The sequence below is a fragment of the Cydia amplana genome, chromosome 10, assembly GCF_948474715.1.
Source record: "Cydia amplana chromosome 10, ilCydAmpl1.1, whole genome shotgun sequence".
NCBI classification, from domain to species: Eukaryota; Metazoa; Arthropoda; class Insecta; order Lepidoptera; family Tortricidae; genus Cydia; species Cydia amplana.
This window is the reverse complement of record NC_086078.1, coordinates 3042883-3069919: the sequence shown is the minus strand read 5'-3', so window position 1 is coordinate 3069919 and position 27037 is coordinate 3042883. Positions and strand designations below refer to the sequence as shown.

The 27037-nt window shown below is 36.5% G+C and overlaps 3 protein-coding genes across 6 annotated transcripts in view; 1 reads left to right on the top strand and 2 right to left on the bottom strand.

The window, feature by feature from the left end:
- The window catches only part of LOC134651305 (protein TANC2), a 205212-nt gene extending 199019 nt beyond the window's left edge, over positions 1-6193 (top strand). For all 3 annotated transcript variants that reach the window (XM_063506355.1, XM_063506354.1, XM_063506356.1), the window contains 10 exons: positions 193-456; positions 774-979; positions 1229-2675; positions 2928-3175; positions 3531-3816; positions 4148-4258; positions 4684-4841; positions 5076-5155; positions 5321-5552; positions 5861-6193. In XM_063506355.1, coding sequence (XP_063362425.1) covers positions 193-456; positions 774-979; positions 1229-2675; positions 2928-3175; positions 3531-3816; positions 4148-4258; positions 4684-4841; positions 5076-5155; positions 5321-5552; positions 5861-6154 — 3326 coding nt within the window. In that variant the 3' untranslated portion in view covers positions 6155-6193. The remainder of the gene's footprint in view (positions 1-192; positions 457-773; positions 980-1228; positions 2676-2927; positions 3176-3530; positions 3817-4147; positions 4259-4683; positions 4842-5075; positions 5156-5320; positions 5553-5860) is intronic.
- A 1382-nt stretch (positions 6194-7575) lies between these two features.
- Positions 7576-16228, bottom strand: LOC134651331 (uncharacterized). 2 transcript variants are annotated; one of them, XM_063506403.1, is made up of 14 exons: positions 16142-16228; positions 15875-15922; positions 15418-15502; positions 14014-14147; positions 13393-13478; positions 13119-13182; positions 12496-12621; positions 11846-11944; positions 11210-11401; positions 10751-10981; positions 10292-10387; positions 9067-9210; positions 8370-8606; positions 7576-7965 (listed from the first exon to the last, which is right to left on the bottom strand). In XM_063506403.1, exons 1-14 carry the CDS (start codon positions 16175-16177, stop codon positions 7591-7593), a joined length of 1953 nt encoding a protein of 650 aa, XP_063362473.1. In that variant the 5' UTR covers positions 16178-16228; the 3' UTR covers positions 7576-7590. The 2 variants fall into 2 exon arrangements, with proteins under 2 accessions (XP_063362473.1, XP_063362474.1); XM_063506404.1 differs by having other exon boundaries at positions 9067-9207.
- Positions 16229-20066: 3838 nt separating this feature from the next.
- On the bottom strand, positions 20067-23063 carry LOC134651770 (activator of 90 kDa heat shock protein ATPase homolog 1). The gene is made up of 3 exons (XM_063506876.1): positions 22429-23063; positions 21125-21658; positions 20067-20202 (listed from the first exon to the last, which is right to left on the bottom strand). The coding sequence occupies exons 1-3, from the start codon at positions 22783-22785 to the stop codon at positions 20071-20073; spliced, it is 1023 nt and encodes a 340-aa protein (XP_063362946.1). The 5' UTR covers positions 22786-23063; the 3' UTR covers positions 20067-20070.
- Between the last annotated feature and the right edge of the window lie 3974 nt (positions 23064-27037).

Here is a 27037-nt window from a genome sequence, read left to right as displayed (position 1 = left end):
AGCCTAGTCATCTCTCTCTATCACTCTTCCATATTAGTGCGACATTGACTTGCGTTTCGTTTGCTACTACGCGAAAACGATTGGTATATTGGCTACGCATCCAGGATGGTTATTTATAAAGTTACCTAAAATTTCCTTAATAATTTTTAACAGCAAAAATTCAGTCTTAAACTCTAAACGAAACTATTCCAGCACTCCAAAACGGTAGCAGATCAGAAGAGCTGACGCGGATGTCCAGCGGGTTTTTCAAGAATCGAAAAACCGCCGCCCGACGCTCCGCCAGAGTCAGCAGCAAGCAATCATCGACCTCTGAACTGAAGAAGGTGCACCCTTCGCCTCAGCTGACGTTGCGACCCCTGTTCTTCGAAGTGCCTTCGACGGATAATCAGGGATGTTTCTCGGGAAGGCAGTGGCTGATGAAGGATATGGAGAAGGCTTTGGAGTCGAGTTCATCGGGTAAATGCAACTTCTTACTTTACATCGTTTTATTTGTTGACTGTTACTAATATTGGTAGAACTTGTGAGCGTAACTCTTTATCAGGTAATTTCGCTTAAAAGCAACACTCAGTTTTCATATTTTTCCTAACCAGAACCAGAAAGGCTTGAACTCTTTTGTATGCTCTTATAGGAGTATATATCTAATAATCTTCTCGAATTATCTTAATAAAGACTGAATGCAATTGTTCTTTTAATATTTTATTCATTTGGGTAACTTTTTACCTACATTTCGTAATTCTTTCTACGGTTTCTTAGTAACTTTGACATAATTTCAGGTATCCTCATCGCCGGCGGCCCCGGCACCGGCAAAACTGCCCTGATCCTCCAACTGGTGCAGTACTCCTGCTTCGGCAGGAAACGAAATCACGACTACGAAGAGTTGCGAGAGCAGTCCGACATCCGGGAGATCCTGCCCGAGGAGTTGACTGCTGGGATGTGCACCCATCTCGCCTCGCATGTCGTGGCTTATCATTTCTGTCAGGTAGGCAATTTATCAGAACCTACCAAACCATAATTACTAGTGGTTCTGTAAGCTGTACAAAAACTTCGTTTAATTATGGATCCTACTCACAAAATTTCAAGAGAATCGGTTGGGAAATGCGACCTGTAAAAGAAAGCATCTTGATAGCCGAAGACGTATCATTAGTTTATTACATAAGTACCTAGCATAGTTTTCCTAAAACATAAAGTATTGTTGATGTGTGATTTAAAGTCTGTGTTTTTGTTTCAGGCTGACAACAACAGCACATGTTTAGTCGGGGAATTCGTCCACTCCCTAGCAGCACAACTTTGTCAAGCGCCAAGACTCCAAGCTTACAGAGAATATCTACTCAGCGAGCCACATCTACTAGCCTGTCTTTCATTGAAGGAGTGCATAGCAGACCCCGATCTCGCGTTCATGAGGGGAATCATAGAACCGCTCATAATACTAAGAAGGAACGGAAGCATAGACAGATCGAATAGTATAATACTCATTGATGGACTTTGTGAAGCCGAATACCATAGGCCGGACCATGGACACACGATAGCATCGTTCCTGGCAAAGCATGTGACAGAAATGCCTCAATGGCTTAAGGTTGTAGCTACAGTCAGAACTCAATTCATCGAACTGACCAAGCAACTGCCTTACGCAAGACTAAGTTTAGACGATTCAGAAAATGTACATAAAGATCTACTGGAATACTTTAATATGAGAGTACAAAATGCACCAATCATAGAAACAAACATCAAATGCTCGACAGGAAAGATGGAAGGCGTTCATAACTCAGTGATGAAGTTCGCGCAGTACGTTTTACATCTAAGCCAAGGATCGTTTCTGTTCCTAAAGTTAATACTAGATCTCCTCGAAAGAAGTCATATCGTTGTCAAGTCAACTAATTACAAAGTGGTGCCAATATCTTTAGCGCAGATATTTTTACTGCAGTTCAATTTAAGGTTCCCAACAGTGCAGTCGTTTGAAAAGGTCACTCACATACTGAGCGTATGTCTGGCTGCGTTATACCCGCTGACATTAGTAGAGATATACTATTCAGTGAATTCACTGTTAGTTGACCAATTCCTTCCCTGGGATGAGTTCTGCCACAGATTCGACAGTCTGACAGACTTTTTAGTGAAGAGAATCGACAACACGTACATGTTCTTCCATCCTTCCTTTAGGGAATGGCTGATGCGTAGAGATGACAACGAAAGCCCTAAATTCCTTTGTGATTTAAGAGCAGGGCACTGCGGAATCGCATTCCGATTGGCTAGAGTACAGGCGCCTTTAGATCCAGAGAAGTCCATGGAACTGGGACATCACATTCTGAAAGCTCATATGTACAGAAATCTGGGACCTGCTCAATTAGGGTTGTGTCCAAGGGACCTGCAAGCGAATTTGGTGGCAAGCAGCTCTGCCAATGTTGGTGAATCAATCGCGAATTTAAGAAATATTTACACGCCGAATGTAAAAGTTTCAAGACTAATGCTGCTTGCGGGTGGTTCTCCCAATCAAATTACGGATTGTCTTGGAAATGCTCCTTTGCTTTGCATGTATTCCTACCAAGGGATCTTGGCCATGGTTGGTCTTTTACTGGAGTTTGGAGCTGATCTAGAGATGACAAATTCACAGGGCTGTACTGCGCTTTCTTTGGCATGCCAAAGGGGGCATACTGACGTTGCCAGGAGACTTATAGCAGCAGGTAAGAATTTTTTTTCACTTGCGTTGATTTAGCTCAGAATAGCGAGAAGGATATTTTGTATCTAATTCATACGAAAACTAAAACATTGTAACAAAATTTAACCCATTAGCTACATATTAGATCATTCAATCTAACCAAGTACATCATTATTACCAAATGATATTCATTATTCATTGTTGAGGTCGTTTTATAATTACTCTGCTCTTCTCTCCTCTCTCATTTTTTAACAACTAAAACCCCCTTTGTTTTTAGGTGCATCGCTAAGCCACACAGACACAGCCGAACAGACTCCTCTAGTGCACGCAGCTAAGAACGGCCACAGAGACACAGTGATATACCTCCTAGGTTGCCAAACGGGGCGAGATGACCGAAACCCACTGGATTTTGACGATGATAACATAGAGCAAGTGGTGCCGGGGTCGAGGCACGCGCTGATTGGCGCGGCGCAGAACGGGCATTTGGATATTGTGGAGTATCTGCTTGATACCGCTGAATTAATCGTAAGGATTTATCAACTTCTTGAATTATTTTTATGTTTGCATCGGTACTTAAATAATTGTAACAGAAACTAACTTATCAAAATCCTGACCTAAAAATTAGACATCCAACGTCGTACATGTCTGTCTCTTGCGTTACTTTTGGCGTGATTTTTCTTTCACGTTCCAATGTTCACTTTAAAAATGAAAAACTATTTAGACTGGAGACAGACACCGCGTGAGTCGCGAGTATTTTTTGTCTCCTGAGTTACCCGAAACGACATGTTTTCAAACATTTCTATTTCAAAGCGTTTCAAACACAAACATTATTTACACATATTCTGCCAGGTTTTTTTCAAATTTCTTTTTTTAATTCCAGCCCGATGGTATCTGCCCAGTAACCGGTGAAACAGCCCTAACAGCCGCCTGCTCAACTGGCAACGCCGCGATTGCCGACGCCCTCCTCATCAGAGGCGCTACCCCGTACTCTTTAAACGCCAGACAACTATCCCCTCTAGCTTTAGCAGCTAAGAATGGAAGAACAGCGTTGGTGTTGAGACTATTGGATTCGGGAGCTGATGTGATGGGGTCAGGAGGGAAGATTCCATTGATTCTGGCGGCTGCTGAGGGTCATGTTGATGTTGTTGAAATGCTATTGGAGCATGGTAAGTAAATTTACAAATCATACCTAAGCATCTTTATTTGCCGTATCTAAACCGGGAATTTATTCTTGCCATCTGAAATCAGTACCGACAGCATTAGGATTCTCTGCTATTGTCGGATTTGTGTAATATTTTATCTATCAAACATATCCTGCAAGAGATAAACTCTGCTTATTATTAGACTTGCGTTATATTTTTTATTTCTCTCATGATTTAAGTTATTTCTCTTGTCTCGTTGACCTGTGTTTACTGATAATATTTCCCAAAGATTTTCGATCGTCGTCTTCATAATGACGGAGTTAAACCATTAAATGAATAACGGTTTTTTTTGTAGGTGCTGACCCTGACGCAGTAGACGCGGACGGTATTTCTGCTCTTGGATGGGCTTGTCTACGTTCCAGAATACCAACTATGGTGGCACTGATCGATAGAGGAGCTACAATAGGTAAGCAAATATTTATATTCCCATATCTCAACATCCGCATTTATATACCTTAGATGATGTTAACGACAATCGCGTGGAAAATATCACATACATTTCTCTTGAGTCTCCTTAGGAACGACTGGGAAGAGACATAGGTTTTACCTAAGGAATAAATGTGAATCCTAAGTACGTGATATAAAGTCAGACCACGCTAAATTTTCATGCCAAATGCTATGTCAAGTATGGAACTTATACATACTTAGGGATATGTATACATTCCTACTACCAAGTTTGTGCAAAATTAGCGAGGTCAGAGTTTACGTAAAAACAAAACTCCAAAACAATGAGAAACACTTTCAGAAGCTAAAAATATTCTACACACTCACACACATACCTAGTTTATGATAAACTATTCGTTAGTTTATTTACTATTTACTATTTTACAGATCAACCAGACGGCAGTGGCAGAACACCTCTCGGCTTGGCGTGTGGGGGATCAGTTGAACTGGTAGAGATACTCCTGGAGAAGGGAGCTTCATTGGAGAGGGTGGACCACAGCGGACTGAGGCCTTTGGACCGGGCGATTGGACAACGGAATGTTCCTGTAAGAATATTATTATCTACTCGTAAAGAGAGCCTAAAGAGGTTGCACAATAATTTAAGTTTTAGTTTAGTTAAGTTTTAGTAGGTAGTAGCCTATTTTATAACTACATATGTAATATGTAAGTTTGATTCTGTATTTTTTACGTGCAAATTAAATCATTTTGAGGTTTACTTTGAAGACATGTATGTACATTCATGAAATAAATATAGTCACAATGATTTTTCTTCTTTACAGATCGTAAACTGTTTCCTGAGAAAAGGTGCCAAGCTCGGTCCGACAACGTGGGTTATGGCTTCAGGAAAACCTGAATTCATGTGAGTCTTTCATTTAAAATTAAACTTTAAGATTTATTTTCTATGTTGATAATCCAAGTCCAACGACACATCTGACCTACTTAGTTCCAGCTACATCAATTTTATAGGAAGTATAGGAACATTATATTTATATAATCACAGCTGAAATTTTCTCTTTCCTTCCAGGCTAATCCTCCTCAACAAGCTCCTCGAAGACGGCAACATGCTATACCGCAAGAACCGTCCTTCAGAGGCGGCCCACCGCTACCAATATGCCCTGAAGAAGATCAACCCCCTCATCAGCGATGAAGGTTTGACTACGCCGACTACGCCGGTGCCGCATGAGCATGTGTCGGCGTTTGTGCAGTTGAAGACGAATTTGTTGCTGAATCTGTCTAGGTGTAAAAGGAAGTTGAATGTAAGTAGATCATAAAATGTGTAGAGTTCGCTTCAAGAAGTAACTGTATTTACTTGTATATCCTTTGAAGAAACAAATGTATAGATTAAATAACTTGTAGATGCCGAAAACATTTAAAAAAACTTCAATATTCAAGCTTATATGCCACCCAAAAACAGTTCTCTATTAGATAGAGATAGGTATATTATATAAGAACATATTATGTGATTTCAATGACGCAAATGGTACAAATTAAAATCCCGATCGACTCCCAAAATTTTATAAAGAGGTAGGAAAACTAGCGCATTAACTTTATTTTTTCATTTCAGGAACCATCAGAAGCCTTGGACCTCGCCGCTCGCGCGTCCGTCCTCCGCCCCAACGCCTTCGAATGTGCCTACGCCATGGCCCGCGCCATCCTCGCCCTCAACAAGCCTTCAGAAGCCCTTCCTCACGCCAGACGAGCACTCCTCTTAGCTCCATCTACAGACTTACCCACCATACGCACCCTTAAAGCGCTCCAATCGGAGATTTTGTCCAGGATAAACGCAGGGACTCATAGTCTGAACGGGGATAACCGATCAATCAGGAATTTTGATACGATAAGTTTAAATATGCCTTAATTTAACGCAACCCAGTGGAAATTATATGGCTGTAACAATTTTTTTGTTCATTAAGTACTTGTTTGAAATATTCTGTCATGGAGAATATTCTATGTTCGACTCTCTTAATTGTGTTGTGTATTTATGTTAAGTTGAAACTTAGAGATTTTTCTGTGACTAATGAAATTTGCACAATGTTTTGAATGGATTATAATTATTATGTTCTTTCAATGCAAGTTTTCAAGTGTGTATATTTTAATCTGTATTTGATCCACCAGGTTATTTTTTGAGTTGTACAATCCCCGTTATATAGTTTTTTTTTGCAGTTTGCTAATGGATGAAACATCATCGTGTGTTATTCGTAGATAGGTTTTATTTTATGTGAATACATGACATAGCTGTGTAAATATATTATTTTTAAAATAGTTGAGCATTGGGTCTACATTGAAAAAATGTTGACTTTGATTATTTTTACAATGGTTGCTTGCCATTTAATATGAAGAATAAAATATGCTTTAAATAATTTGCCTTATTATTATTTAAATATTTATAAAGTGTAATGACATTTAGTCGTAGATTCAATTATTTCAAAATATTTAATTTAAGTTTATTCTATCGCCTTTCCACATAATAGTGTATACAGTATACGTCCTTGCAATTTTTATATTAATTTTAATTCTTTGTTATTATTTTAATAAACGTTCAAACGTTCATTCATTTGTTGATAAAATGAGTAAAACTCATTCGCCCATCTCTTGCTTTATTTTAATTTATTGAAAAAAGTTTAGTTCTTTTAAGAAAATTCACTAGGGTTGTAATTAAAGGCAAGATAAGACAATTTTCGTGTTTTTTATGTATAAAACAAATAAAAAAACTAAGTGTGATTTATAAGTATCCTTTATTGATAAAATTATTTATAAAATTGTGCATTCAAAAATATTTAAATCATTTGGTATGCATGTTCTAAATTAAATATACTGGCTATATTCGACATTTATAGAAAAGACTGACATTGATTATTGGTTCAACATTATCAGACATATATTTGTAACTAAATATACATATAGACGATATTATAAGTACAATAGATACTGTGAGTATACATATATTAAATTTTTCATATTGCTTCAAATTGTTTTTTATTTAAAACCTTACAAATAGTCACGTAGGCAAACAAAAATATTACTTATTTATTCCTTATTATAAATGGATAGATATGATAAATTTAGGTACCATAGCATATTGAAAATCTCAGATTCTATTTACAAAAAAGATTTGTCTCCTGCGTTACTTACAAAACCTTCTTTTTATTATACAGGTCACAATAACACTAAAAGACTATCAGGATTCATCAATGACAGATATTATTGAGAGTAAGTAATTAATTATTACGAGTAAAACAGTCTCCTGTGTTACCAGAAAAAGTTTTAATTTTTTTGTTGATAAATTGGTACGCATCAAGGCAACCCAGGGCCTCCTCTCAAAACTGAATCACGTCGTCCATGTAAGTTTAAAGGCCCAAAGTTACTATGCATCTGCTGATACACTGGCAACAGAACTTTAATCGGCCGAGCCGTAGGATTCACGTCTATTATTCTAACTGGTGGCACATTGCCAGTATCTAAAATCCCAAAGTCGTACTTTTTAGCCACTTTAGTTTTTCTAACAACTACTTGTTGGGACTTTGGAGGGAAGAAGATATAGTGGAATTGATTAAGCATTTGTTCAGTTTGCTCTTTCGTTGCATTTTGATTTGCTACCGATGAGTGGGAGATTTCGTTTAGCATTTTGTAGCATTTCGGTGATGATTTACGGGCCGATAATGGGCAAGTCTGAAAAAAGAAAAATGATTTAATCCCTACTCTTTTTAGGAACAAATAAAAATGTTCTAAGTTGAACCATACTATCCGCTCAAAGTACTTCTGTGCATCTCGTTGGAATGCAACGCCGCGCGAGCGCCGTAATAACGTCACGAGGCGAGGAGGTCAGATATTGAGACCGGATAGTAGAACCATGCAAGTGAAGACAGGTCGGCATAGGAGAACAGAGAAAACGATCCGAAAGAGAATTAAACCCAAGAAGTGTGACTCGCTTACACAATCGCTCGCTCGGTGGCTCGCTCGCCATATTGACTTATTGTGAAATAAATTTTTGGCTGTATATTTTAGCATTCTGCTTTAGGCCTTGCCGCCCTTACCGAGTGTATGATCGAGGATCTAACCAAAAAAATACATACCATCAACATAGCGTCGATCAAATTCAACAGCTTCTTAGGCGAGCTGCAATGGTTCCTATACATGGGCATACTAGTGAATGCGCTTATATATGCATCATGTAAGGCGAGCCATTCAGTATGAGTGCTTGTGAAGTCATTTATGTTGGCCTTCATCTTGAAGTAGTCCATGAATTTGTATTTATTGAGGGAACCCATTTTGGAAAGCAGGCAGGTTGTGGACTCGGTTAGTTTCTTGCACTGAAAATAAAACATAATATTAGAATTGCATTCGAAGTTCAACGTCCGAGAAATCAATATTTTATGGAGTACCTACAAGATACCTGAAAAAAAATTAAAGAGAAGAATGAAGAGAGAATTATTTTTCCACCCGGATATCAGAAAGCATCTGATATCGATTTTCAACGCAATTGAACCATTATGCAGAAGATCAAAACTGCGACCACGTTTTTCTCAATTACTGGCCTCGGATTCGTATTTAAGCATCTTACCTCAGATCAATTTCTTCCTTCCCAGAATAACTATCGTTCTTTGAAATATTCCGCGCCTTTTCTGTGTAAGTATTCTTTATTTGGCGACTGTAAACTACGTTTTATGTATTCCAATATTTTTAGTTTCGTACCTACTAAATTTACATTTTTATTGGGCCTGATCAAATTTAATTATCATTTAGGTAACACAGGGGTAATAATATACATACCCCGGCCACTGACTCATGTTTTTTCACAACAGGCACCACGTGCGTGGAATACTCTAGACGACTTATGGAGCTTACTCCACACTCTTGTAGTACTGTGTCGTATTTGATAAGCCTAGGGATATCGCAGAATTGGTGACGGTTCTTCTGAAACCAAAATTTCAAAGATACTTACTTATACTATAAATGCAAAATTAAATGGAGCTTTCTACCAGTGTCGTAGAAAAGCTGCTCTTTTAAGCCGTTTTTTACCTTTATACGCATAATGCCAAAAACGCAAAACGCCATTTTGTCGTTTCGCGTAGTTAAAAAAACAATACGCATAACGCCAAATACGCTTTATGACATAAACGCAGAATGCCAAAAAACGCATAATGCCAAAAACGCAGAAAGACAAAAACGTATATAGTAATTAGGGCAGTATGGACAATGGACTTGCATGTTGCGGTAGGTAGGTATATGAAAAAACATTCATTATTTATTTTTTTATCGAGGAAGGTGTGAATGGTGTGATGTAATACCCTGATAATGTGAAAATAATAGAATAACAAAAGTACAAAGTCCTGTATTCGACTTAGGTAGGTAACTATAGTTTGTCAAAGGACTGTCTCATTTCAAACATAGACAGAGAGAATCATACTATCTTGTACTAGCACCCAAAAGAAAAGGATGAGTATAGTTTATTTTTGTTCTTAATTACTGACAATTTTGTTTGACGAACTATAGGTAATTATATAACACATTACATTTATGTATGGAAGGTTTTGGATGATATCAAATAATTTGTTGGGTGTCACTAGCTTTTGGCATTATGCGTATTTGTTTTTTTTTTTAATTTTTGGCATTATGCGTATTTGGTTTTTATACAGCTTTGGCATTCCACGTGTTTGGCATTAACAGAATTTGGCAATACACGTCTTTGGCGTTTCGCGTATGAATGGCGTTTTGCGTTTTTGGCATTATGCGTCTAAAGGGTTTTTTAGTCTTATTATTTAAATGGTTTCACTGGTTGACCCAAAAGTTTAACAGTATCAATCAAAAAGTTGGCTACCTAGTTCTCAGAAAAAAAGACCGCGAATGCATAAGTTCGATCCCGGCATCCAAGCCTTTGTCACTTTTTTACATAAATAATCATCATCAGCTTTAAAAGCTGAAAGTACATGAAATAAAATGCGTTTATGTACGGGACAGCCCGTAGAATGCTTCACTATAGGTTAACTTAACTTACAAATAGGCCTTTGGCTGAACTGATTTGGCAAACAATGTCGTTAGTTGCAGTGCTTGAATGCTTGCAGGGGTCGTTCTTCTTCACAGTAGGACAATTCTGTAAAATAAATTAAGGTAAATGAGTAGGTATAAAATCGTAAAAGTCTATTATCACCTACCCCTTAATTAAATACGGAACCCTAAAAAACAGCGATGAAGATAGGTACTAGAACAGACTATTCATATCTAATTATCTATCCAAAAATACTAGAAATTAACTCAACAGATTGTTGAGAATTAGTTACCTAAAGTCTATTTTTTTATTCGGTAGACTGAAATGACAGTTAATAGTATGAACATGAAATGTCATTCCATACTATTAACTGTCATTTCAGTCTACCGAATAAAAAAATAGACTTTATAGAGAACTTGGTACCTAACAGGAAAAATAACTAAACTTGATAATGATAACTTAACTTACCTCAGACAAAACATCAAAAGTGCAAGCCAAAACCTTGTTAATCTCACATTCTGACTCATAATTCGTTATCGGCCTAGTCAAGCACTTGGTAACCACTCTAGCCTTAGCTTTAGACCACGATGGGTGTTCCAAGGTCAGGTTGTTTAGTATTTTAGAGAACGCATCCACGTCGACAGTGCCTGCTTCGGTAATGATGTTCAGTTTGCGGAATACACATGTTTCTTGGGCGCACTGAAAAATTAAAGGGTTAAATATAATCGAAGTTGTATATTTATTAGTTACTACTTAATTATTTTCACTGCGGCAATTAGTTAATACCGTAATTAAGCATAGGATCAGGCCGAATAGACCCGATACCTAAAGCCGATGTGACTCAGCGATAGCAACTCAACCCGAAAAAATCGGTTCACGAGCTTAAAAATGAAAATCGTAGCTTACGGTAACACCAAAGACACTTACAGACAACGGCAGAACTTTCACATCCAGCCTAGGTTTAGCTGCTGTATTAGTTGGCACTGGTGTAGTAACAGCTGGATTATCAATGGTCAGTCGAGCTTCAGGATCCCACTTTAACCGGAAGTCGCATTCTGACCGCCATGTTGGTTGGATGAAACCGGACATGTCGCAGCAATCCAATGGATCCTCAGTAGACTGAAATTATTAGTTTGAGAACAAAATATGTATGGTCCAACTTTTGATCAATCATTGTCATAATTACCTACGTCTCCTGAGTTACTCTTTAATATTGTTTTTTTATTCACCATGTTAGTAATATTTATTATTTTATTTTAAGACATATGTACACAAAGTAAATTGAAACTAAATGTCAAATTACTAGTAACTTTTGTTTACATAGCTAGCAAGTTCTATTGAATGACACTTTACATACAACATACATACATACAGTACATATCAACAGATTCGTTGACGATACCTACATAAGTAAGCCAACACGACAACAACAGAAGACAACAGTAACGTCTCCTGGTTGACTAATTAAAATTGTCTAAATACTTTGTATCTTTGTAAGCTCTATAAGGCTCGTGTACGGTATACTTAACAAATCTTTTGCGATGGATTATACGTTATACTTACATCATCGTTAACTTGTAGAGGAGGTAGACTCACTACACGCAATGAATCACCGGAGTATGTAGAATCCGTATCTGGAGCCTTTGTTTCAATATTCGGTTCCTAAAAAAATTTGCACCTCTAACAGATTAGCTTCCATTTGTAAATAGTATAATACATAATAGGTAAGTGCATAACTACTTTTTGATGAAGTTTTAGCATCTGAGTTAAGCCACTTTTACACCCCGCTGATTGTTAAACATGGACGTCTCCTACGTTACTTTTAAATAAAAAAAATATGAATAAAGAATAAGAGGGCATTAACAGTCATTTTAAAAACTTATTCAATTATTTAAATGGTGTTTTGGCGCAACAAAGCCAAAGTTCTAATGGGTAGGTAGGTAAGTAACTACGAGTATTTTTGACTGAACAAAAAACACATATCTTCATATATTTTTTTATTGTTTACGTTATTTTACTATTTATACTAACATTGAGAGGTAACAACGGTTTTTTCGCTCAAAAGCGATCTCTTCCAACCTTTAAGAGGTTAAAAACATACAAAGATTAACGTGTACATAGTATACTATGTCATTGTACGCAGTCCTTCACGTTTAAGCGTACCATTTTACATTTACTCCTATTACAGGCCCCTCCCTGTAAAAGTTTCTTACCGGAGCCAGGGTGACCACACGGACGGGACTGTGTCTGTGATAGTGCATGACATGTGTGAACCCGCATTCGGTCAGTGTTGTATCGTTGAATAATTCTGGCAGGTCGCAGCATTTGGAGTTGAAATACTGGAACAATGGAGGAAAATAATTAAATACACGAATAATAATTAAGTACGTGTACCTATGGCAAATTAGATATAATATATATTATTAAATGTTATAATTTAAACATCTTTTAAGCGCTAATTTCTTCAATAAAATATCTCGAGTTATTAGCTCTTCCCGCCGTGTACGGAATTTATCGCCACTCGTTGCGCATTTCCTACTTTCCGCTTTCCGCACGTGTATCGTAAATAACAATTTTCTTTAGGTACACAACGTAATTGCAAAGAAAAACCTGACGTCTGCTACCTAAAGTCTATTTTTTTATTCGGTAGATTAGAATGACATTTTATAGTATGAAGATCATGTGTCATTTCATACTATGAACTGTCATTTTAGTCTACCGAATAAAAAAATAGACTTTATATGATATTTTGTATGACATAATAAAACAATAAAAACTACCTAACCCCAGTTTTTAGGCATAAAATAGAATAACTTACCTTTTTGGGCTTACTTACGTATTTCATAAACCACGGTGGGCGCTGCTCGTAAGATAAATTCGCTTCTAGGTTTTCGTACAAGCTGAAAATATTCATGATTATCAAAATATAATTAAAAATAAACAATTACAAATAATTTACATACTTAAAAACCTCTTAAAAACTAATGACGAATTTGATATTATAGCTAAACCACCACAGTGTAGAATAATATGGTTGTTCCGAGGTACTTGTCAATATTGTAAAAAGAAGTGTGATAGCCAAGTTCGATAGTGCAGAGACAACATCTTACCCTTGCGAGAACATATATTTGAAGCCAGCCAGCGATGAAACGTTTGAGCAGCCGTCATTCTTTCTCCAATACGCATTTGGACAACTCTGTAAAGCATTATTAGGTTAGAAATTTATTTAAATTGTATAAGCATAGTTTGTCTAACCTCCTAAGGCCCAATGTCCTACCTAATACATAGTACCTATTCAGTTCGATGTAATTTAAACCATGTTCAATTGGAACAGTCGCTTTTGCTTTGTTTCGTTCAATTTTCAAACAACGCAAAATCAACTCTATTTCCTAAATTTAAGGTTGAAATTCAGTGGCAAATTTTGTTTTGTTTGTATGGTCTTAGGAGGCTAAGCTAAGTTTGCACCGACTTGAACAGAACAAAGTTTGGGAGTGCCATTATAAACGTCATATTTTATAGACATTTCACATTAATAACGATCTTATACCACACTTTATCATTGCAAATGCCTTGCAGAGATAGCTTGAACTCTATCCGTAGATTAAAAACATATTCAGATAATATTTGCAACTAGTGATAGCTAACTTCTATGTGAAATATCTGCGTTTATATCATATTTTTCTGTATATTTAATTAGGTATTTAAAATAAGTGCCATATTTATTTTATTACCTCAATCAACTTTTCCACAGTGCATTGTAAGAGTGCTTGACCGGGACATGTGTTTGTGTAACGCCGCGTACGGTTGACGTAGCATCCTTCTAGGGCAGGCTCGACCGCGCCATGCCATGCCTCGGGCAACATTCCTATAAAAATATGTATGGTCTTGTGTATAATGTGTATAAAGAATAGTAGGTTATACATATAAATTCGTAATAAACGCTTAAATGAAAAGGGCGTGATATGCAATAACACCTAAGCCGAGATTAGAAGTTAAACTAAGATTACCTACGCTTTCCTGTAAGCCCAACCAGACGCTCTGCTTTCCTATTCGCTCCGTGCAAAGCGGGTGGTAGGGGAAGCCGAAACGATCGCAGCGCTTGATGTGGCCAATACTGACAAGTTGGTAACTTTGTTTCTGTCAATTCCCATACTTCTCAGTTATTTTAGCTTTATAATCACACTTACGATAAAAATGGGTCACGATAGCTATTGTGTGGTAAACTGCAATAATACTGGACGAAACAGTAATATTAAATTTTATATATTTTCAACGCCGAGCTAGATATTAGCCTTTTATATCATATAGTACTATTCCAGGCTTAACAACGTAATGGCTAAACATTTTATCTAGTCTATGTCAACACAGAGTTTTTCTTGTATGTTAATAAAATAGTATGGCTAATACAGTGTACCAACATTAAGTGAATGTAATATTAGTTATTGAAAGCCCGTCAAAAGCACACTTTTGGCACGTAGGGTTATCTGTCGTCTGTCACAAGTGTCACAACAGACATTGTGACTAAAGCGGCAGAACATAAATTTTTAACACAAAATATGTTGATTAAAACCTGTGAAAAAGGTCAAAGTTTTTATAATTGCAAGCATCGTACGTATCCCCAGGAAGAGGATCACTAAGTAAGTCATCAAAACATAGTGATACATACATTTTTTCATTGAATTTGTAACGAAACAACAACGAAGAAAATTGACCGAATAATATAAAATACACAGATAATTCTTACTGTTTTCACTAAAGCAAAAACCAAGTGTATTTAACATGAAATAGGAATAGATTCCGCACATTGTTAAGTACATTATAGTAAATATTTTTATGGAATAATCTTTATTTTGTTGCGCTCGTTATTTGACAGCGCCGACCACGTTGCGAACGCTAGGCGGCGCTGCCATCGTGCACGGTCCCAATAACTACCTCCGTTTTTTTAATACCGCGTCGGTGGCAAACAACCATACGATCATCGTAGCCTATGGACGCATGCAACTCCAGTTGGGTATACATGAGATATTTCTTACTGTAAAAGTTTGTTTGGAATTCACTGGTTTTGCATGCGCGACGATAGATAAGTACGCTACTGCTCGTAAATGATTTTACTAATTTTAATTATCTTCACGCACCTTTCAGAACTTGGCGGTATTGGTCTCGTGCAGGCAGGGAATCGCCTAGGCCGAGTTTGTTGTTGATGCATGTCCATTCTCGACACTAAAAAAAGAAAAATACGAGATCATTGAAAATTTAAAAAAAATAGTCTTTGTGTTTCGTCGGGCATAACCTAAACCTAAGCTACGGGGGCTGTTCATAAATTACGTCATCTATTTTTGACGATTTTTGACCCCCAATAAAATCATCCAAAAATCATGCTTCGAATGACCCCGTTTCCTCCTACGTCATGCTACCATCATCCGATGTCCAGACCCCCCAATTTGAAATGACGTAATTTATGAATAGCCCCCAGGGGCTCTAGAGCAAAACTTTGATTTTGCTCTAGAGCCCTGCCTGAACGGCTGCAATGCAATCGATCTAATTGCTGCTGCGAAAGTGTTATTTCAATAGTACCAATGACAAATAACTTACCAGTCGTGCATTTTTCATATAAGATTTCCCGAAGTCATCGCTGAAGGCCTTGAAATAGTGAATTTCTTATTAATTATATTAAACAATAATAACACGACGCAAGAGAATCATAAATGATTACGGTATTTTCATTACTTAAAAAAATCACTTTTCACTTTGCCCGCCAAAACGCGGCAGAAAATGGCGCGCATTTCAATTGTTTTAGGGATTCGTGCCATTTTGAAACAGCCAGCCAATTATACAAAACGAAAATAATAATTATATTACCGTGTGTAAAACAAATAATAATAACAGTATTTTCATATCCGTGACACTATTCGAACGTCGTAGAATAAACTGAACGATAAAGATGGCCTCAGTCCCAGAGTGGGGTCATAAGTTCGTTGATAACTTTATTTTTTGCGTTATAATCGTAAGTACAAGTTGAAACAGACGCTGTTTAAGGATGAACAAATATGTCTTGTTATTATCAGGGAATCAATTGTTCGAAACGCCGGCCTAGCCAAGCTGACAATCGCTATCGCTACGACAACGAAACGCTTTATGTCTCTCTATCACTCTTCCGTATTAGTGCGACAGTGACAGTTACGTTTCGATCGCTACGGAGCGTAAGCGATTGGCACTTTGGCTACGCGGCCAGTTAGCTATTTAGGTACCTACACTACTCGGTCAAAACTTTACGTTGGGTAAGTAATCGTAGATAACTAGTTGCGTTGCGGACTTCTTCTACAGTAGGTACGAACCGTGCAACAAAAGGCATCGCATGCGATTATAGATAACTAGCGACCCGCCCCTGCTTCGCACGGGTTAACAAATTATACATAAACCTTCCTCTTGAATATCCTCTTCCTCTAATAAAAAACCGCATCAAAATCCGTTGCGTAGTTTTAAAGATCTAAGCATCTAAGCATACTAAGTATTGATGTCTGACTAAGCAGGAGCTACCTATGAAAATAATCGATCTAATTGTAGAGGTTTTAATTTAAAACATCATTAAACATGTATCACGTAAACTTTACAAAACCGCAATTCATTCGAACATTTCTTGAAAGCAGAACATTTCTTGTGAACCAACGTGGCACAACCAGGGTTAATAAATAGGTACTAAAGTAAATTAAGCACGGGGAAAAACTTAAAATAAAATAAAACATCAAAAATATTCGTAACTTAATTTATTGGACATCTCCATAAATAAACTAATTTACATTAGTACTACTTACACGAAACAAGCAAAACCAAAATGTCAGACTCGAGAAAAACCCGATTGTTAAAAAAAACGGCCATACAAAATGTAAGAAATAACGATTATCCCCGTACGTAACTAAGTTACAAAACCAATGGTACAGTCAGCAGCAGAAGTTTCCAAGCGGACGAGGTGTTCAAAATGATCTTGACGCGACTTTATTGATTAAGAGTGTAAGTTTCTCAAGGTCATTTCAAGTTTGTCAAGGTCAAGACTAACAAATAGTCCGCGGGCCAGTAACATATTTCCATAACCAATAGCATCCCGGGCGAAGTGGTTAAGGGCGTGTAACGAACTATCGTGGATGTCAGCTGCCGCTCAGTTGGTAGGAAAAACGGTAGCCACCCAAACACGTAAAAAAATCGTAGGCGTTATTATTTTGACATATAATCATCAATACTGGTTACATAAGTTAGTTATGTATAGGGAATAAGATAAAGGGAATCCCACTTATATAACAGGAGACAGGAGAGCTTGTATATCGCAGCTATACTTACTCAACCTCGTATCTGCAACACTCATTTGATGACAAAAACACCCGTATTCCGAATGAAAGAAAAGCGACATTTCCATCAAATGATTGTTGCAGATATAAGGTTGAGTAAGTTTAGCGACGATATTATGCCAGATAGTTACTATAAATATGGTCTCAGGCCATAATTGCCAATTCACAAAGTAACCATGGTCATACATGACTACAGTTTTTACCTGGTACCTATGTTGGTATGGTAGTCGCCATCAGATATATCGGAGCCGAGGCTCTCACAAATATCTGAACACACCTCTATTGTCAAGATGTTAGTGTTCAGATATTTTTCAGCACCTTGGCCGCTCCGATATATCTGATGACGACTGTGCCTACGAAATGAAACTTTGAAGAGTAAAATTTCACTATACCCTTGCATATTAATCAATCATATTATATATGTTGTCTAAGTACAAAATAGTTAGTCGCCGTTACCCAACTAAAATTATTATTCAAGGAATTACATTTCGGAAGTGGCAATCATGAGCTTACACCAAGCATTTTGTTACAATACCTATTCAAAGTTACAATACAATTTCGGCAGTAAAACTATTTTTCGCAATTTTTAGGCTAAACCCGTAAAATGGCAGTTTGACAGTTACTTTGATAATATTGTTGTTGTACAATCAATAATTTGATGTTATATAACTTTTCCGCTTTTGAAATTCATCGAAGTTGAACGTTTTTGAGAATCGCTTTTTAAATACTTTATCCAAAAACCTGTGTAAAATGAGGCTGTATTCGTGAATATTCGTGATATCATTTCGGTCACTTATTTATGGTTAGTAGTTCAGATTGTCTCACAAAATTAAGTCAAAAATCACAGTTATTACATCATATGTTAGAAAAAAAAGGGCTGATGACAAAACAGATAAATGCAGGATATAATTGTTTTATTCTCAAATAAAAGGTACTTTTGTGGGTAACTTAGGTACCCTTTTTGAGAAAGACATAATCGTGCATGTAACCAATTCAGTGTTCAACTCATTATACTAATTTAATTTTAGTGAAAGTATGAGATATTGCATGATGATCGATGAAAGTATATAAAGTACAATTAAACATGTATTTAATAGTAAACTACTGCATGGAAGTAATACATTTAACGAATGAATTTGATCAACAAAATACGTAACGTACAGATAACATCAAACTTGAGGGTTGTTCTTAACCACATAGGTATTCTATATCCATCTATACCATAGATAAAATAATGCTACGACACGTAAATTAATCCACAATAATGCAGTCGCAATTTTCAAAGCTAAAATAGATGGTTTTGTGTCCACAGGATTACCAGTGCTTAAGAATTTAATAACAGTCCTTTACGAGTCTTAGTATTATTTTGTCTAAGGTTTCCAGCAAAATTCATAACTTGAAAGGCAAAGTGATATACCTATATAACTAATTTTGGTATTATTGAGATCCAACTAGCAGATTTTTACTCATTGTAGACCAAATAATTATCCCTGGTGGAATGTAATCAAATCAAAATTTTGCGAAACAAAGATACAGCCCTCAAGATGTTTCCTAGCAGCAAATATTTCTAATTTTGAAGAATAAAATACTTGTGTATGTATACATGTATAATAATAAAATTATTATGCTTGAAATGTCGAGTTTACGCGTAGGTACTAAGCGTTATGATAATGCTCTGCATTCCCTTATTAAAATTGGACCTGTAACAATGAAAATATATGTAATAAAACATCATATTTTTTTATAATGTGCAGTTGTAGGTAAAAGTATGTTGGAGAAGATATTATTATTTCAGAGAATTTTATGGCATTACTATAAACACCCATTTTTTAAAAGCATGGATTAAACTTTGTGTTTTTATGTATACTGATATTACTAATGTATTGTAATAAGTAAGGTTGTGTTGAGACTGTTGAGTCGTGGAATTACTTATACACATGACCCTTTGTACACACACAAAGCAAGAAAAATGAAATTAAAACAAGCAACAACGGTTGCACTCCGGGAGTGCCGATAGAAGTGAAAACTCACCTCACTATGTTACCGACGCCCGGTAACACGATACATACCTAGGTTTAGCGGAGGTATTCTATTTATTTATTATATATTATTATCATTCTCAAATAAGATCACACTTTTTCATTGACATGTTTATTTATACATACTGCCATGAGAACGTCAAATTATTTGAACCAAGGTAAAGAGTTTTGAAAAGGAGTCCACAACATAAATGTCACAACATTGAGTTTTTCTTTATTGATTTAAATGCCATTTAAATTACGAGTGGCCACCTTACGGGGCTTACGGTCACGTGATCGCCTTACGCTGTCTCGAGTTTATCATTTTTTCCCCACCTCAAAAAGTGCCCAGCACCGCTAAAGAAGTTTTCACTTCAAAAATTGAGATTCAGTATTACCCACCTAATTTGCCTAAAGTGCTTCCTCGTGATCACAGGAAGGCGCCGAAGCCGAAGGCGCGCTTAATGCTCTCAAAATAGTATCTCTTCCAGTTCTCTCGCGTCTGGTCTATCTCGGCCGCCGGTACTAGGTCCTGCTTTACTGTTACTAGTGTGTGGTCATCCTGGAATTGAAATAACAAATTAAACTCCAATGATCGTAAAATACAGAATACTATAGTTGGTCAAGCAAATCTTGTCGAAAAAGGCGCGAAATTCAAATTTTCTATGGGACGATATCCCTTCGCGCCTACATTTTTCAAATTTGCCGCCTTTTTCTACTGGCAAGATCTGCTTGACCAACTCTATTTATCAATGCAAGTTACTAAGTAAGGTAAACGTAGTGGTGCTCGACGCGGTCCCAATACATGTCATCTTGAAACTCCTTGTCAATAGAGGTGACAGCAGGGTGTCATCTATTGGGCATTAGCATGTCAAGCACCAGTACGTTTACCTTAAAAGCTAATAGTGTGGGGATGGGATTTGAATCAAAGAAAGTATATTTTATTTGCAAATGTTATCCTAAACATCAGTTGCAATGATTACAAGCTATTGCAAGTCCAGTACTACACTATTTATTTTCTGTGACAACACAAAGAATATTCTAGTTACATAAATCCCTATTCCTAACTCATTTGTACCCATTTTTCTTTTAAATTAGGTATAATTAATGATTATACCTAAACATACTCAAAATATTTCATTAATAATTCTATCAGCAAGTGAAAACCACAGACAATCTATTTGTGGTTTCATTTTAAAGTCAGAGAGATAAAATTATGAGAACTGTTCCAAAAATCTACCATTAAAAATATCAAAATCATTATATAGATGACTAGCGACCCGCCCCAGCTTCGCAAGGGTTAACAAATTATACATAAACCTTCCTCTTGAATCACTCTGTCTATTAAAAAAAACCGCATCAAAATCCGTTGCGTAGTTTTAAAGATCTATGCAAACATACAGATAGAGAGACAGACAGCGGGCAGCGACTTTGTTTTATACTATGTAGTGATTTTACATTGCAAGTTCTATGATATATCTCACCTTCTCATCAATATTGATGGTAACCTCGGAGAAGTGCTGATCAGGCCACTGCTTGTATCTCCAATACTGGGTGATTTTCTTCCCCGGCACCAACTCCCTGAATTCCCCCGTAATATTTCCCCCGAACAGGGCAAACTTCCCACCCTTCTCAGCATCCATTTTCACATGGCCCTGCGTGAAAGCCGTCACCATTTCTATTCTAGTCAAAGCATCGTAAAACTCTTGCCCTCTGCATTGGAATTTCTCTGAAAGTTCTAGACTTTTTGTGTCTAATTTGCAACCAACTTCTTTCTTAGGCGCGACTATAGGTTCCATGTTGATTTTTTTGTTGAATCCGCTGGTTATTGTTGAGACGTTATCCGGTTTGACAGAGGATTCTCCTTTCTTGGGGAGGATGAGGCCTTTTGAGAACTCCTCTTTGAGGCTCCGAATGTACTCTTCTAGTTGTTTCCGGATTTCTTTCTTGCCAACGTTGTGCATGAATGCTTTCACTCTTTGGGCTTCCTCGCCACTGCCTTTTATTGTGACTGTCATCTGTAATTCATGAGAACTTACAATTTAGTTACGATTTGTGTTCAACAGAATAAGTAATAGTACTACCGTACAGAAAGGACACTTCTGTCAAAACCACCAGACACTTCCTACAAGTTGTATCAACCCTAATAATTGCTCGGAGCAATGCTGAGCCGAACGGAGCCGAGTTAGCCCGAAGTAAGGAGTGTCTCCCTACTGGTCAAGGTAAGGCTTTTGAATTAAATGTTTACATAGCCTCCTGGCAACGGGTATCGAAATTTGCCAGTATAAATTTAATTCTTTCAAATTGACAAGTCAAATATTAATTTGGGCCTATGTACCTATTATGTAAGGTAAGAAAAACAAACAGAAACATCATAACATATTATTATTATTTTGTATTATCGTGAGCACTTTATCATAAAAGCAGGCATAACTTCATAACTTGAAGTTATGATGTTATTAATTACTAACATTTTATGACAACACTTAAGTTTCTAAAGCATGGATGGAAGTAAAACATAAATCTTTAAATTATACATCATCATAATGTCAGAAATGACTTGCAATTCTATTACATCTAACAGCTGCTAATGTCCTACTATTCTAGGTAGGGTTTGCACGACGGATCCGAAATGTATGGGAATATCCGCGGATCCGGATCCAGATCCGGATAATTTCATACATTTCGGATCCGGATTGCAAACCCTAATTCTAGGTTATGTCACATAAAGGACACCCATACTATGCAAGTTCTGGTGATCAAAGAATTCCAAATTCAAAATACTCACATCAACCTCGCTAACGTCGTTTTCCTCCGACAAGTTGGGAATATGCACTTCCCCCTTGGTCACCTCACTGCCTCCTGAAATGCGGCCTTCCCACTTCAACTTAATGTCCCACTCGTAAAAGAATATCAGCTTTCCTTTTCTATTATTCGCTGACGCCTCTCCATCAATCTTCTCCATCTCAGTAATCTTACAATCTACACCATTTTGGGCTATTTTTAAATTGTTCAGCAACTCTTTTAGGCGATCCTTCGACCATGGACCTGCGTTCTTTTCCGTCCAGTGCCAGTTGTTGACGTTTGTGGCGTCGGGCCGCTCCTCCACGATCCACCGAGGGTCTCCTTCGCCCCATTTAGCCATGATCGCACTCTAGCACAAGGTATTTTATTCACACGTTCTATTGAACAACGTCCCTGCAGTAATAAACGTCAGGTAAACGCAGCTGATGCTTCAAAAGCTTTATTCGATGCTAAAACACCACGCGCGTACACCACAAGGTCAAACTCGAGAGATCACAGTCAAAATTCACAATTTTAATTCGACTAGAGCGTTTCGTAGCAGCGAGAGAAATCGTAAATTCATAAGCATGACAATTCGAGAAACGTCGTCCTTTCTTGCGGCTTATTAACTGCTGACAGTTATGGTGTTGCAATACCTACATTTGAAATATTGGAGAAATTTGGATATAATGCTTTTTTACGTTCAGTATGAATATTTTTCTAATCATAATTTTACTCTGTAATATGACTAAACAAAATCTAGTTTGAAATATTAGTCATCTCATCTGTATCAATGATATTATATAAAACCATAGATAGGTTATACTCATTAGGGCTTCCAAATACCGGACTTCTCACAATACCGGTATTAATACTGAAACTGTCTTTATCAATACCGGGATCCCGGGATCCCGGTATTGGATATGAATCGCTTAAAAATATATAGTTTTATTAAAAAGGGGAATTAGAAAGGCTCACTGAAATAGTGATGGGTGGGACATCAATTTAAAATGAGTTTGTATGAGTACCTCATTTTCTAAAATGAAGTACTACAATGTTTTACTTCAAATGAGGTGAGGTACTACAATTTTTTTTGCATTGACCGTTCCTCCGGCTTCAAAAAACTCCAACGGCAACAAAAATATTTAATATATAGACATATTTATGAAAGACATATTTAAGATGTATGAAAGCCTGCAGCGCTTACGCTTGTTGTCTTTCGTGTGTCATTTTCGGCGAGGCGACATTGAAGTTGGGCGTGTGTCTGTCTCAGCCGCGAGTGGTTTTTTCAAATGAAGTGTTTGAATGATTTGTGTGGTAAGACCTGTTGTGATGCGCGCGAGTAAATGAGTAAAATGAATAGAGGAGTGAAGTAAGACATTTTTGCGGTGTGAAGTACTGCGACGATTTAACAAAATGAGTGGTACAAAAGAGGTGCCTCACGAGTGAGCAACTCAACACTACACTGAAATATCAGATATGTCCTAAAAGCTATTACAACAATAAACAATCAATGCCGCCATCTGCAATAATTTTATTTCACACTCCAGGTTGGCAGTAATTTTATCCAATTTGTTGACTTCATCTCACCAGTCACATTTGTAGTCCAACTTAACCAACCAGACAACATTTTTTCAAATTTCCGTCAAAATTTGTTTGCCATTATTACAGTTATCCTTGCTCTTTCGTTTTATTTTTTGATAAAATTATAAGAACTAATTATGTTAATGTTAATGTCACTATCACATCATATTCATCACTCACATAACTTCAGGATTCATCCACCACCAACCACCAAATATTTATCTGACACATTAGGCAATGATCTTGTTTCAATAATAAAATGCGGGCTAGAGACCAATTAGAGTTAGACCAAGTAAAGTCTGCAACGATTTTGATAGCATAGGCAGTACGCAGTGCAAGTATTATTTGTACGTCATAATTTCATAGAAGTTTGACGTTTAATATAACACTTGCACTAGACCTAGCACTAGATCTAGATGCGTCTGACCTTTAGTAAGCTTTTTTATACAGCCGAATATAATGAATTTAAAGGGTTTATACTGCGCATTTCCCTCATTTTTTAAAATACCGCGATCCCGGTATTGCCTTTAAAAATACCGGTATTGAAAAATGCGTTTAAAATGGCGGGATCCCGGGATCCCGGTATTGGAAGCCCTAATACTCATACTTGAGAAGCACATAACATACTTCCATATTTATTTCTGTGCCTTCGAAGAAATCTGTTATTTTTGATTAATTTTCTCATTCTATCCATCATTGTCACACTCGTTGTTAAACATAAGGTCGTCTCTATCTCTTTCGGTGTGCGGGAGCTCGTTAGCACGTGCACATTTCTCGCTTGTCCAGCCGCGTCTAAAGGCAACTTGTCCTTTTTGTCACAAGGTAAGCGCTTCAATTTTGGAACGCCTATATCTTGAGTTTATAAATCATTGATCTGTACACCTTAATAAACTTACATTTGTATTTTTTCTTAAATCCAGCTGTAATTTCATTAGAAACTAAGATCAACTTAGATTCAAGATCGTAGATATGCTATTTCTAAATAGGTATATAACCATTCTTTTGGGGGTGACCCTTCTTTTTTGCGACTTTAAAAATTATCAACGCGTACCGTCTAAAACACACTTTAAAAAATCAGGTCGTTCTTGTAACTAGTAAGACCCCGTGCCGATTTGCATCTGAAATCCCCATACAAATTACTATGAACAAATTTGGTTGGTGATAAACAGCAAGTTGATGATTTTTAATTAGTTTTCTGTTATTTTTTATCGAGATTTTTTTATGAACAATGTTAATATAGGAATATAGCATAGCAGTAGTACATTCGGTACATATAAAATAAAGAAAAACTAAACTAATTTTCACACGGGTTGCAGTTTGCAGTTACAGAAATGTCGTGAAATGTATTTTAAGAGTGTTTTGTTAGGGGTAGTAAAGATGGTCAAGCAAATCTTGTCAGTAGAAAAAGGCGCGAAATTCAAATTTTCTATGGGACGATATCCCTTCGCGCCTACATTTTTCAAATTTGCCGCCTTTTTCTACTGACAAGATTTGCTTGACCATCTTTATAAAAATTATAAACCTACAAGCGTAAGCGTGATTCATCTGAAAATCGTGAAATAAGGGATACTTTAATAAACATTATAAATATAGTTAAAATAACTGAAAAAAGCAAAACTTTTTTTTAACTAAGGTACCTACATAAAACTATTAAAAGTAATAAATAAAAAATGCGTAAAAATGATGAAATATCGGTAAAACGTAAGTTGGCAACACTATCGTAGTTTCTGCAAGTTTCTAGAATACAGAGGTGCCAACCTAATAACGGTTCCGGATGTCAAGAGAAAAACGTTTCGTTACTGCAAAATCCATGCAAAATCGCAATGACAACTTTTTAAATAAATTTATTTTAATTTGGAATTGATAATAATTATTCTAATTCTTCTTCATAGCATAAATATATTACATGAATATTCAATAAGTACTTACTATTCGTATTCGTAGGTTTTCAATTATTTTCTAAGAATTTATAAAACAGTAAACAACCAAAACCAATTTTTTAAAACGCCTGTTTGTTTTAGTTGAGCAATTATGGTCAGAAGAGTGTCATCGCTCACAACATTAATGAATAAAAAAATTAGTTATAGTTTTCTTTAGGATTTGAATAATTGAGTTCTTATTTCAAATTCCCTGTTTTCATTATTAGGATCATATATTTATTAGTTGCTTATAGGTGAACCAGGATCTATTGAGGGTGCGCCATGTTGCGGAATTTCACTGGAACTAATTTTTTCATACTACACTGAATTGTCACCCTATACATAAGAATAACAGCGCCCTCTTGACAATTATCATATATTACTGGTCAAGCTATACGTAACTAGCCAGACCATGGCCAGACCTATAACATTAATTGGCGTTCTATCTATGGGTTCATAGTTATTTACTTATTTAACAAGGGAACAAAGTTGTTGTGTGCTATTCGTGCTAGTAATTGAGAGCTTTAAGCAAAAAAATGTGAGATCTTAAAGTAGGTTAGATTTGACTTGGCCAGTTTTTATCAGAATTAAAAAAAATATATATATGTTGAATATAACTTTATAAAATGACTGATGTAATGGAAACTGGCCAAGTCAAATCTAACCTACTTTAAGATCTCACATTTTTTTTTTAAATAACAGCAATTGTTATAGGTATCCAATAAAGCAAAGAAATAGAGTTTAATAGGTACTTGTTCATAATGTTATTTTTTTCCTATAAATACATATTTGGATTTTGCATAGAACTTGGCACTCATTTAGATCTCCATTCTTTTTGCGGCGAAGCCCACAGCCAAGCATAATTTTTGTATTGAACTTGGCTCTCCTTTTTTACATTTATGTTTTTGGTGGGATAGGTATATACCGATACCGTCCCGTAGTATCATATTACATTACCGTCATGAGTTAGAGTACCTAGGTATACAGCTATGTCTATAGATACAGCACTGTACATTTTTCTGCGGTCACAGCATTAAACCTATCGTTGAAATTCGAAACCAACAGGAACTATAGGTACCTACAAGGAAAATATTTTTAGAAATTCGTCCC

Excerpts from the sequence above, each read along its gene's own strand:
- LOC134651770 (XM_063506876.1), bottom strand. The coding sequence starts at position 22,785 with ATGGCTAAATGGGGCGAAGGAGACCCTCGGTGGATCGTGGAGGAGCGG. Across the intron at positions 21,659-22,428 it reads ACGACGTTAGCGAGGTTGAT|ATGACAGTCACAATAAAAGG; the intron begins GTGAGTATTTTG and ends CATGAATTACAG. Across the intron at positions 20,203-21,124 it reads CCATCAATATTGATGAGAAG|GATGACCACACACTAGTAAC; the intron begins GTGAGATATATC and ends TTTCAATTCCAG.
- LOC134651331 (XM_063506403.1), bottom strand. The coding sequence starts at position 16,177 with ATGAAAATACTGTTATTATTATTTGTTTTACACACG. Across the intron at positions 13,479-14,013 it reads CTGTGGAAAAGTTGATTGAG|AGTTGTCCAAATGCGTATTG; the intron begins GTAATAAAATAA and ends AATGCTTTACAG. Across the intron at positions 10,388-10,750 it reads CTTTTGATGTTTTGTCTGAG|AATTGTCCTACTGTGAAGAA; the intron begins GTAAGTTAAGTT and ends TTTATTTTACAG.